At 45.7% G+C, this 12,581-nt stretch overlaps 1 protein-coding gene across 3 annotated transcripts in view; it reads right to left on the bottom strand.

The window, feature by feature from the left end:
- Nucleotides 1–8,076: 8,076 nt before the first annotated feature.
- The window catches only part of LMBR1L (limb development membrane protein 1 like), a 46,500-nt gene continuing 41,995 nt past the window's right edge, over nucleotides 8,077–12,581 (bottom strand). The window contains exons 15-18 of one of the 3 annotated variants that reach the window (XR_014788176.1): nucleotides 12,210–12,276; nucleotides 11,098–11,259; nucleotides 9,855–10,574; nucleotides 8,077–8,408 (exon numbers count right to left, since the gene is read on the bottom strand). Coding sequence is in view for 1 of the 3 variants with exons in the window: in XM_084837327.1 (XP_084693453.1) it covers nucleotides 10,516–10,574; nucleotides 11,098–11,259; nucleotides 12,210–12,276 (288 nt within the window). In the remaining 2 variants the exon portion in view is untranslated. Of the gene's footprint in view, nucleotides 10,575–11,097; nucleotides 11,260–12,209; nucleotides 12,277–12,581 lie in introns of all 3 variants that reach the window. The other 2 variants (XR_014788177.1, XM_084837327.1) reach the window with 2 other exon arrangements.

Raw genomic sequence — 12,581 nt, 5'->3', positions numbered from 1 at the left:
CCCGCGGTCGCCCTCGCGGACTGTGCAGCAACCAAAGGCAGTCACGGCGCCTCGGCCCACCCTCTCCCCTTTGTTTCCTGCATTCCAGGATACAGGAAAATAGATGGAAGGTCAAGAAGCACAACTGGCCAGCCCAGGCCCGCGCATTCCTCCAGGCCACTGGGCAGCTCCCCGCCTTGTTGTGCCCCCTTTCCCTCACCTGTTTACCCCACCAACACCTCAGGCAGGTGCTGTCCAGGTAGGGTTAAGGAAATGGCAGGGCAAGGCAAAAATGGCCCCTCTCTATCTCTGGCCTGATCATTCACTTGCCATTAGTGGGATGGGTAAATCCAGCGAGAGGCCATCTTTTGGGGGCTGTGAGCACATTTGGCAATTTGGAAAACGTACAGGCACCTCATAGAATAATAGAGTTGGAAGGGACCTACAAGACCATCGAGTCCAACCCCCTGCTCGATGCAGGAATCCAAGTCAGAGCATCCCTGACAGATGGCTGTCCAGCCTCGTCTTGAACGCCTCCAGTGTGGGCGAGCCCACCACCTCCCTAGGTCATTGGTTCCATTGTCAGGAAGTTTTTCCTGATTTTCAGCTGGAATCTGTAACTTGAGCCCATTATTCCATGTCCTGCACTCTGGCATGATCAAGAAGAGATCCTGGCCTTCCCCTCTGTGACAACCTTTCAAGTACTTGAAGAGCGCTATTCTATCTCCCCTCAGTCTTCTCTTTTCAAGGCTAAACATGCCCAGTTCTTTCAGCCTCTCCTCATAGGGCTTTGTTTCCAGTCCCCTGATCATCTTTGTTGCCCTCCCCTGAACCCTCTCCAGTTTGTCTGCATCCTTCTTAAAGTGTGGCGCCCAGAACTGGACACAGGACTCCAGATGAGGCCTAACCAGTGCTGAGTAGAGGGGAACTAGTACTTCCCAGGATTTGGAAGCTATGCTTCTGTTAATGAAGCCCAAAAGAGCATTTGCCTTTTTTGCAGCCATATCACATTGTGGGCTCATATTCAGCTTGTGATCGACAACAATTCCAAGATCCTTCTCACTTGTAGTGTGGTTGAGCCACGTATCCCCCATCTTGTAACTGTGCATTTGGTTTCTTTTTCCTAGGTGCAGAACTTGGCATTTCTCCCTATTAAATGTCATTCTGTTGTTTTCTGCCCTGCGCTCCAGCCTATCCAGATCACTTTGAATTTTGTTTCTGTCTTCCAAAGTATTAGCTAGCCCGCCCAATTTTGTGTCATCTGCAAATTTGATCAGCATTCCCTGCACCTCCTCCTCCAAGTCATTGATAAAAATGTTGAAGAGCACTGGGCCCGGGACTGAGCCCTGCGGTACCCCATTCGTTACCTCTCCCCAGTTTGAGAAGGTCCCATTGATAAGCACTCTTTGAGTCCGATTCTGTAGCCAACTGTGGATTCACCGGATCGTTGTTTCATCTAGCCCACTTTGAGCTAGTTTGCTCATCAGGATATCATGGGGCACTTCGGCGAAAGCTTTGCTGAAGTCGAGGTATATGATGTCTACAGCATTCCCACAGTCCACAAGGGAGGTTACTTGATCAAAAAATGAGATCAGATTCGTCTGGCAGGACTTGTTCTTGACAAATCCATGTTGGCTTCGAGTAATCACTGCATTGTTTTCAAGGTGCTTACAGATGGATTGCTTTATCATCTGCTCCAGAATTTTCCCAGGGATTGATGTCAGACTGACTGGTCTATAGTTCCCAGGTTCCTCCTTTGTGCCCTTTTTTGAAGATAGGGACAACAGTCATCTGGCACTTCACCCATCCTCCATGATTTCTCAAACAGAATAGACAGCGGTTCTGAGAGTTCTTCTGCCAGTTCCTTTATGACTCTAGGATGCAGTTCATCTGGCCGTGGAGATTTGAACTCATTCAAAGTAATTAGGTGTTCCTTGACCATATGCCTATCCATCTCAAGCTGCAATCCTGCCCCTTCAGCCTGTACTTCGCCTTTGCCAGGGGAGTCATAGACCCTCTTTTGGGAGAAGACTGAGCCAAAGTACGAATTGAGCACCTCTGCCTTTTCTTTGGCATCTGTTATCATTTTGCCATCCTTATTTAATAACTGAACAACCATTTCTTTCCTCTGCCTTTTACTATGCACATAGCTGAAGAAAGCCTTTTTGTTGTTTTTAGCATCCCTCGCTAACCTCAGCTCATTCTCAGCTTTAGCCTTCCTGACGCCATCCCTGCGATTCTGTGCTACCTGCCTGTACTCTTCCTTTGTTGCTTGGCCTTCTTTCCACTTCCTATATGTGTCCTTTTTTGTTTTCACGTCATCTCTAAGCTTTTTGTGAAGTCACATTGTCTTCTTCTGTTGTCTTCCACCTTTTCTTCTTGTTGGAATTGTTTGTAATTGTGCCTTGAGAATTTCCTTTTTGTGAACCGCCCAGAGAGCTTCGGCTATTGGGCGGTATAGAAATGAAATAAATAAAATAAATAAATAAATAAAAGCTCCTACCCATCTTGGACTCCTTTTCTCATTAGCATCGCTTGCCATGGGACCTTACTGATCATTGTTCTGAGTTTATTAAAATCAGATTTCCTAAAATCCAGGGTACACGTCTGGCTACTCTTTTTTTGCTTCCCTTAGAACCAAGAACTCAAGTATAACATGGTCGCTTTCCCCCAGAGTTCCTGTAACTGCTCCTTTTTCTACTAAGTCATCTCTGTTGGTTAGGATCAAGTCAAGGATAGCCGATCCTCAAGTTCCTTCCTCTACTTTCTGTAGGAGGAAGTTATCCGCCACACAAGTCAGGAATTTCCTGGAGGGGCCATGTTTTGCAGAATTTGTCTCTCAACAAATAACGGGGAAATTGAAGTCCCCCATTACTACTACATCATGCTTCCTTGAAACATTGGCTATTTGCTTTTCAAAAGTTTCATCCTCGTCTTCTCCTTGATTGGGTGGCTGGTAGTAGACTCCGACCATCTGGTTCCTTTTATTCATATTGCTCCAACAGGAAGTTTTTCGTGATGTTCAGCCGGAATCTGGCTTCCTGTAACTTTAGCCCATTATTCTGCGTCCTGCACTCTTGGATGATCAAGAAGAGATCCTGGCTTTCCTCTCTGTGACAGCCTTTCAAGTCCTTGAAGAGTGCTATGATAACCCCCCTCAGTCTTCTAAAGACTAAACATCTTTCAGTCTCTCCTCACAGAGCTTTATTGCCAGTCCCCTGATCATCCTTGTTGCCCTCCTCTGAACCCCTTCCAGTTTGTCTTCAAGTGTGGTGCCCAGAACTGGACACAGTACTCAAGATGAGGCCTAACCAGTGCTGAATAGAGGGGAACTGGTACTTCATGTGATTTGGAAGCTGTACTTCTATTAATGCAGCCCAAAAGAGCATTTGCCTTTTTTGCAGCCACATCACGTTGTTGGCTCATATTCAGCTTGTGATCTACAACAATTCCAAGATCCTTCTCGCTTGTAGTATTGCTGAGCCAAGTATTCCCCATCTTGTAACTGTGCATTTGGTTTCTTTTTCCTAGGTGCAGAACTTGGCATTTATCCCTATTAAATTTTATTCTGTTGTTTTCCGCCCAGCACTCCAGCCTACCAAGATCACTTTGAATTTGTTTCTGTCTTCTAGGGTATTAGCTATCCCACCCAAAATGGCTGCCATAGGAGGCTTGGCTAGTCACAAAGGACAAATAACCTGCCCAAAATACTTAAGTACAAGGCAGAGGTGAGGGCTGAGCACCAAGACACAACAACTCCTTTAAACCTTTACTTTTCAGCACCAAAGAAACCTATTTGTTAATTTGAAAAACAAAAGTGGGAGGGGCTGGGCACCTTAGTGGGTGCCAAGAAAGGTGTCAGGGTACATTGGTGCCTGCCAACACATGTTGCCTACCCCTGGGTAAATCCATCTCATTAGCCCACTTTCCCTCTGATGGGCAGGGGAGCATAAAAAGTGGACCAGCCCCCTACATCTGCCTGCCTACACACAACAGAGCTTATGAGGAATTGGTATAGAATGGGGGTCTTGCCTACAAAAGCAGCAAAGCCCATGAAAATCAACGGCCACCCTCTGCAGAACAGGGCAGAGTCAAAGAGGGAGACTTCCCAGCCATAACTGGGGTAAAGGAAGAACAACCCAGGCTCCCCCTCCAAAGTTAATGAAGTGGCACTGCAGGGGAGAGAAAGGGGAAGGGTATTTGGTGCAGCCCAGCACACTGGCTGTGGTCACACCAGTTCTTGGAGATGTATGGTACACCACTGTAGCTGTGGCACATTCATAATGATGGGTCATGGGTGCAACACTTGCTGCTTCCCTCAGGTGATTGGGTGCAGCCAAATTAAGAATGGTGGCAATGCTACCTGTAAGAGACAAGGACCATCATGCACCCTGTTCCAGTACAGAAACTAACATATTGTGGGTGGGTCTTCTTGTAGGCTACAGTGCTAGTGCAACAGTAAATGTTCTTTAATTTCTTCTCAAAACTCTATATTCTGCTGAAAACACCTAATGAAGACATTAAGGTTAACAGTGGTATGCATTAAGTACCAGGGCATCTGGTTCCCTGGAGGAAAAAAGGCGAGATATAAGTGCAAATAAGTCTTGGGAGAGGGACAGGAAGACAGATGTTTCACAACAGATGGTGCATCGTGGCGAGAGCACTCATTTCTGTGCACTGCACTGGTCATGCCTACACAGTGGCCATTAAGCAGTCTGTTCACCTTGGGATACATAGGGCACTTCAAGGAATGCAGGTTTTTATTGTGCAGCCACACTGCCTTGTTCACAGAATTTTCCAGTGGGATCCAGATGACTGTTTTCAATTTGTAGCCCTTTTTTTTCACACCGCTTCTACTGACTAAGTTAGTCATGACTACCATTCATTTCAATGGGTCTACTCTGTGTAGGACTAACATTGGATACTACCCACTGTGGGGGCCGGGGGGGGGTGTCTTTTTTTCCCAGGGGAAAAAACATTACGAACAGATGGAATCTCAACACCTTTTGAAGGTAAGCGAAAGGAGCCCTACTAGCTGGAAGCACCATTGGTCTCAGGCCTCCTATTAGTGAGAGATTGTGTGACTTTATCAGCCTGAAGACCCACTTTAAATCTCAACCTACTACATGGGACCCCCTTTAAAATTTACTGCATATGCCATCCTTTTCCTTTTCCCTCTAGAACAGGGGAGCGCAACTTGCAGTCTTCCAGATGTTTTGGCCTACATCTCACCAAATCAGGCTACCTACATTTTAAGATCAGCAAGAGATGCCCTTCTCACTTGCCCACCAGCAAGGGCAGTTAGGTGTGCAATTATGTGAGAGAGGCCCTTTTCCACAGTGGCCCCACACCTCTGGAAGAAGTTGCCATCACAGGTCTGCCAGGCCCGATCACTGCAGGCCTTTAAGAAGGCCCTGAAAAACTACTACTTTACTCTGGCCTTCCCCGATGATAGTTTATCAGACTGAGTTGTAGCTGCAGTTGTATGTGACAGATTTTGTTTTTATGCTGGTGTTTGTTGTTTTGTAGGATGTTAGCTACTGTTGCTGCTTTTACTATTTATTGTTGTAGACCACCTTGGGAGGGCTCCTGCCCTGAAAGGTGGCGACAAAATATTTTGAAGAAATATAGATGAATAAAATACACATAAACTCCCATCATCCCTCACCATTGACTATGTCAGGTAGGGCTGATGGGTGTTGTGCCCCTCCAGATGTTTTGGTCTACAAGTTGCCTATTCCTGCTCTAGAATGAGCAGAGGAAGTGAGCAAGTGTCCTGTACCAATGATAGAAGAGGGTATTTTGGCTGATAGAGGCAAGGAAAGCTGCCCCTCTGGAAATCCCCTTTGCTGCACAATGGAACCCCTCTCCTTCTTTTGCGTTGGGGTCAGCTAGTTGCTCTTTTATACACACCCTCTAAACAACAAAGAGAAAATGGGGAGTTGAAGATGATGGGAGCTGTAGGCCAACACTTCTGGAGGGCACCAACTTGGGGAAGGCTGTTCTAGAGTGATGGGTTTTGTTTCCCTTTCCAACCTCTGTATTTACAGCAAGATCAGACTATAGTTTCACACAAAAAAGGGTGGAAATTCTGAAACATAGTGTTAGGAAGAGGTAAATTGTTTGCTCCCCTTTTAATGTTTAACTGCCACATGCAATGGGAGTAACTACTTTGTTATACACACAGAAGAAACCCCACAACTTGAACCTTCTGTCTGGAAGCAGTTCTTACTTCACCAGATTTGTAGTACAATCACAAAGCCCAGGAACCTCATTTGCATTACTAATGCCTCACTGCCACATTAAATGATTAGACATTCAAATTAATATGTTTAGAGTGGCCAAAAAGGTGATGTAAGACTTGTTATGTGAAAACAGACGTTTGAGTTACACCCACAAGCAAACACTCAGTGGATATGGCTAATCTTCCATAAGAACATAAGAATGATGCTGGATCAGACCAAGGTCCATCTAGTCCAGCATTTTGTTCACACGGTGGCCATCCAGCTGCTCATGGGAAACCCACAAGCAGGACATGACTGCAACAGCAGGCTCCCACCCATGTTCCTCAGCAACTGGTGTACAGAGGCATACTGCCTCTGATACCAGAGGTAGAATATAACCATCAGGACTAGTAGAATTATTTTCAGTTCCTTTTCTAATTATACCTAACATGGAACTTGCCTTTTTCACAGTAGCAACACACTGGATTGATATTTTCCTTGAGCTGACCACTACAACCTCAAGATCTCTTTCTTGATCAGTCACCCTAGCTCAGATCCCATCACCATATACTTGAAACTGGGATTTTTTGCCTCAATATGTTTACATTGAACCACATTTGCCATTTTGGTGCCCATTCTCTCGGTTTGGAGAGATCCTTTTGGAGCTCTTCACAATCCCTTTTTGTTTTAACCACCATAAATAATTTGGTGACATCAGCAAACTTGGCCACCTCACTGCTCACTCCCAATTCCAGATCATATGTAAACAAGTTGAAAAGTGTTGGTCCCAACGCAGATCCCTGTGGCACTTCATTGTTTACATCTCTCCATTGGGAGAATTTACCATTTACTCCTACTTTCTGCTTTCTATTCTTTTAACTAATTACTGATTCATAAGAGGACCATCCTTCTTATTCCATGACTGCTAAGTCTGTTAAAGAGTCTTTGGTGAGGGAATTTATCAAAGGTCTTTGGAAGTCTAGGTAAACAGTGTCTACCAGATCATTGTCTGCTGGACCCTGAATACATATTTATTAACACTCTCAAAGAATTCTAAAAGGTTACTGAGATACAACTTACCTTTGTGGAAGCCATGTTGATTCTTTTTCAGCAGGATTTGTCCTTCTGTATGCCTACTAATTTGATCTTTTTATAATGCTTTCAACTAATTTACGCAGAACAGACGTTAAGCTAACTGGACTGTAATTTCTTGGATCCCACCTGGATCCCTTTTTAAAATTTGACATTACATTGGCTCTTCTCTAGTCCCATGGTACAGAGGCTGACCTTAGGGACATGTCACATATTTTTATTAGAAGTCCTGCATTTACACATCTGAGATCTGTAAGAACTCTAGAATGAATATCATCTGGGCCAGGTGATATATTAACTTTCAGTTTGTCAGTAAGGTTGAGAACTTCATCTTTTGTCACCGCTATTTGCCTCGTTTTCAGGAAGGGAGTCTGAGGAACTATCAGTTCAGCCTGACATCTTTTGCAGTGAAGACAGAATTCATTCAGCTTCTCTGCAAACTCCTCCTCCTCCTCTAGTACTCCTTTAATTCTGTCGTCACCCAACTGCCTCCCTAGCGGTTTCCCACTTCTTTCTTATGCATTTAAAGAATTCTTCATTGTTGGCCTTGATACTGGTAGCGAGATGCTCCTCAAAATGCTTTTTCCCATCTATTGTCTGCTTGCATCGCCTTTATGCAAGTTTGCGTTGTTCTCCTTATTTGGGGAAGGCTTCCAAGGAAGCTTCTCTCATAGCTCCCTTGACACTGGTCATTGACTCGTTTCTTGCTTTCTCTACTAGTAGATAATCCTCCTTTTCCCAGCCTCCCACAACACACAAGAAGCATCCAGAGAGAGAGAGAGAGAGAGAAAGAAATCGGGCAATTTATTGCTTATATGGGTAGGAGCCCCATGAACAGCACAGTACTGAGACCAGACATTCGCGGCATGAACCAGAAAAGGCAGGCAGGGGTCACAGGTCTCCATTTAAGTTGGTCCCTTCTGGGTTGGGGCTTACAATGCAATTAATATGTTCCTGCAACAGACAAATTAATATTCCACATGCAGCCTTCCCCCTATCCAAGGCTAGGCTGTGTTGAGGATGCAGAACTTAAACACTTGGTCCTCTTCAGCTCCAGCTGTGAAGTTTATGGAGATGATGTGTGCCACATTTCACTAAGGCAAAGATGGACAACTTGTGGCCCTCCAGGTGTTTTGGCCTACAACTCCCATAATTCTTCACCATTGGCTATGCTGGCTAGGGTTAATGGGAGTTGCAGACCAAAACATCTGGAGAGCCACAAGTTGCCCACCCCTGGGCACTAAGGGCTCAACAGTCTGTAGTTCTCCAACTTGCCTACAGTTGGTACTCAAATGGCTTGAAGCAAAATTCTGCATGTCTTGCAATCTTGGATGGGACAGTTGTGACCCTGTCCAGCCCACTCACCCTACACAGAGCACAACAATGGTGCCACAAACGGACAGGCAACAATTCCTACCATAAGGCTCAGATACATTCTGTCTTACGTAAAGAATGATCCACCCACCATCTGTACTAGCTAAATGGACACCCGTCCCCCTCACTTCAGCCAAACATGGGTGTTCTTCTGCATATAGTTCCCTCATAAAAACAAATTGAAATAGATTAAACTTCCTCATGGTATTCTTGATCGGCATTGAGCGCAAGAGGACCAGGCAAGCTGGAGAATCCAGCCTAGCATCCAAGGATTGAGAAATGCCCAAAGGAAGCATTCACAGTCACTCCAAAGACATGTGGCTATGATGCCAATGACAGCAGATGAACTTATCTTTGTTTGCTATGAGGGGACGTGGCTGGAAAGGGTAAAAAGGCTTTGAACCATTGTGAATAATCGAGAGGATCTCTCTCTCTACACCATTCTTCCATATTGACATTTTCTAGTATGCCTAAACTGTTTCACCCATTTACAATATACTTTAATATTAAACAAACTCACACTCCAAGTCTCTTCCTGCTGCCCCACCCCTCTGCACCCGGAGGCCCTAGAGCAGCAGTAGGCAAACCTGTTGCTCTCCAGATGTTGTTGGACTCCAACTCCCATCAACCCCAGGCAGCATGGCCAATGGTCAGGGGTGCTGGGAGTCCAACAAGTTGCCCATGCCTGCTCTAAATAGAGTGTAAAGGGGAAAGCTAAACAGACCGGCTGTGAAGTTCACCCTTGTGGAGACCAATTAGCTCCCACATGCAAGGAGGCATGGGTCAGAGGAAAGCATATGAGCGTTACCAACATTTATTGAGGTCAACTAGTCCTGACCTTCAGAAAGCCTCAAAGTGTGCTACCCTGTACCTATGGAAGAATGAAGGGAGGGCAGTGGTGGCAAGTCCAGGCAAAAAGTATGCTCACTGGCTGCTTTCCCCCACAGCTACCATTTTGAGAGAGAGAAAAACCTCATCAAAGAGAAACGGATTAGATGTGTCCACCTTACCTGGATGCCTATCATTGTGCATTGTGGAAGGAGGACGCATACACACTGCAGGACAAATTTTAAACACACACAATTAGAAAACAACCTGAAAACTATACACACAAATACACACAGAAATGGCTGCTGAATGGAAAGCCAAAGAAATATGGCCCAGTAGTGCCAGCTTATATTGCACTTGAGTGAGGTATGTAAACATAGAACGGAGTTCAAACTACTACTCAGAACTGGCGCAAAGCTCAAACCCAGCTGGTTTGAGCCATCAGATCTAGTGAGAGAAAGGAGGTCCCTGTGGGCATGAGGTTTTAGACAATGTCACATGTAAACATGGGGGGAGCAAGCGAACTACCGTGTCCCCTGGGACACGAGGCACTTTCCCCAATGGCCTGCACCTTTGCTTTGTTCCCTACACAGTGCCCTGGGGCAACTTCCACACAAGTGTTTCTCCTGTACAGTCCACGGCCTCTTTCTCCACACTCTGTCCCTGCTGCTTTGGTTCTGCAGTCTCTGCATGAACTGCAAGATGCTCCCTCAGCTGAAAGGAAAGGGAGCCTCCGGGGAGACTGTGAGGTCTTGATCACAGTTTGAGCCTCTTGCCTCCTCAGGCTTCTGGGACACAGGGAGAAGGGCCAAGCCACCCGAAGCTCCACTTCCTCCATCCTTCAGGTCTGTCCACTCATTGGTCAAAATGAAGGCAGAGCAAGGAAAACTCCCTGCCCTTGACTACAATCCAATGGCTCAGAACTCAAGCACAATCAGGATGTCAAGGTACGGATGTCCCCACGACAGGCTGCAGCAAGGTTGCCTTGTCAAGCTTGATCCAGGCACCAACGCCTCTCCTAGCTGAGCTTGCTTGGCTGGTGGGACCGTGTCACAGGTAGAGGCAGCTTGTGTAGGCCTGGAGGGAAGAGAGAGAGATGGATTAGGGGCCGAAGTCTGCACTGTGTCTCATCTTGCTACCCAGGCAAGGGGAAGAAGCCCAACTCAACAAGTTGCTTTAATTGCGATTTTCTTTTCGGTGCAAGCCATTCCAGGTGCGCTGCTGAGGAGCGGCCCATAAGCATAGCAAATAAAAGCGAAAAGCCAGCAAGTCTGCATGGCCAGACTTGAGAAGGATGTGGCAGTTTCCTCACAAGTGAGATGGTTGTTGAATAGGCAGGAAGGTTTTCTAGGTGGTGAATTGGCACTGTAGGTGGAAGGGTCGTGCTGTTCCAAGCATCCCCAGGGGCCCACCACATATAGACAACCCCAATTGTTATGGTTCTAATGAGACCCCCTTCTCTCCTCTGCCCCCTTCTACCCAGGGGATATTGCCTTCATTGCTAACCAGCTCACTTAACAGCTCCCCTCCCCAATGTCATCATGATAACAAATGCGGGGGCGGAAGAGCTTGAGGGGGGAAAGTCAGTGATGTCGCTTACCAAAGGCCCGGATGAGTTCAGCCTGTACAGCCCAAGTGAATTTCTTCACCAGGCAAAGAGTAGTGAGGCCAGCAAAGAGCATGTTGTAGAGAAAGACGATGTAGAAGTTTCCCAGCCAGTTAAACCTCCCAAAGTCACCCAGCAGGTCAAACCGTGTTATCCCTGAGACAGAGAGAAAAATAATATGATCGCCACTGGCCACAAGGTTACATCTCCAAGCCCCATCCCCAAATCTTGTTAGATCTTCGCTTCATTTTATTCCATTTACCCTCCTTCTAAGAAACTTGACTGACCATTGTAACTACAGTATGCAAAGAGAGAGAAGAGAAAGAAAAACTCTCAACAGCTATAAATTGCAATTTTCCAGGCACCACTTTTCTTCAGTTTAGTCCTATGAAATGCAGGTGTCAGCAACACAAACACACTGCAGCCGAAGTTCAGTTGTCCAGAATTCACGCCATCCCCGTACCATGGTGTGACTCTATAAGAACGGCCAGGCCATTCTCTCATTTTCCAAGACTACCCATGAGAAGAGATGGGAGCGCTATAATTGCTCACTGCATCCTAGAATAATTTGCTGATGACCGACCGCCCCTCCCTCCCCTTCAAGCCTTTATTCATCAGAAACCAAACTGCAGACAGGCTGTAGCTCTCTGTGTTACCTGATTTCACATATCCACAGAAAAAGCATGGAATTTGAAACCAGATGCAGAATGAAGCCTCCTAACAATTGTAGTATGTATGTATGTATTTATTTATTTTACAGCACGTGTCTAGCCCATATGGCTCTGAAGGCAAGTATGGAGGGGCAGTGCCTAGTGAAAAAGAGGAGATTAAGTAAGCTTCCTAAAAGACAGAGCTTCAGTGCCCTACTGTTCCTTGCCACTTCCACAAGATCAGTGGAACTACATAAATAAAGTAAATAATTATGTGTAACCTGCATTATTTATACAGATCACAAAATTCAGGATTAGTTTGTGCAGATTTAAATTTTCAAAACCATACAAGGTTTAAAAAATAGGTCTAGGTTCCACAGCGAGGCTAAAGCAGTAGTTTTATTGATACAGCCCCTGCAAGATGTGGAGGGCTGTGCAAATAAAGATGAGACTCACCCAATGTACGAGACAAAACAGGGAGGGCAGAGCTCAGTACTAACAAGGAGACACAGTTCCCGATTATCTGCAGAGAAATACAGGTTGATAATAACTGTGCATGTTTGATGCTAGCTGTCCCCCAGCCCTACACAACATTGGATTGCTGTTCCCCCTTCACCCTCAGATCCTCTCTCCCACCCAGCCATGAAAGTGGGCAAACCTTCCCCTTGAATTGCCCAGTAGCAAAAGTAAATTGGAAAACACCTGATCAAATGCAGCTACATGGCATCTCAGAGGCTACCGGATTTACAGATTCTATATGCGGTTGTTTATTAAACAATTAAATTTAAAGTCATTAAGCTTGGTAGGCTACATACAAAGCAAAAAGAC

Source organism: Heloderma suspectum, chromosome 2 (genome assembly GCF_057233095.1).
Source record: "Heloderma suspectum isolate Gila_16-S chromosome 2, 16-S_ref, whole genome shotgun sequence".
Taxonomy (NCBI): Eukaryota; Metazoa; Chordata; class Lepidosauria; order Squamata; family Helodermatidae; genus Heloderma; species Heloderma suspectum.
Note: the sequence above shows the minus strand (reverse complement) of the source record. Positions and strands in the feature narration are given on the sequence as shown.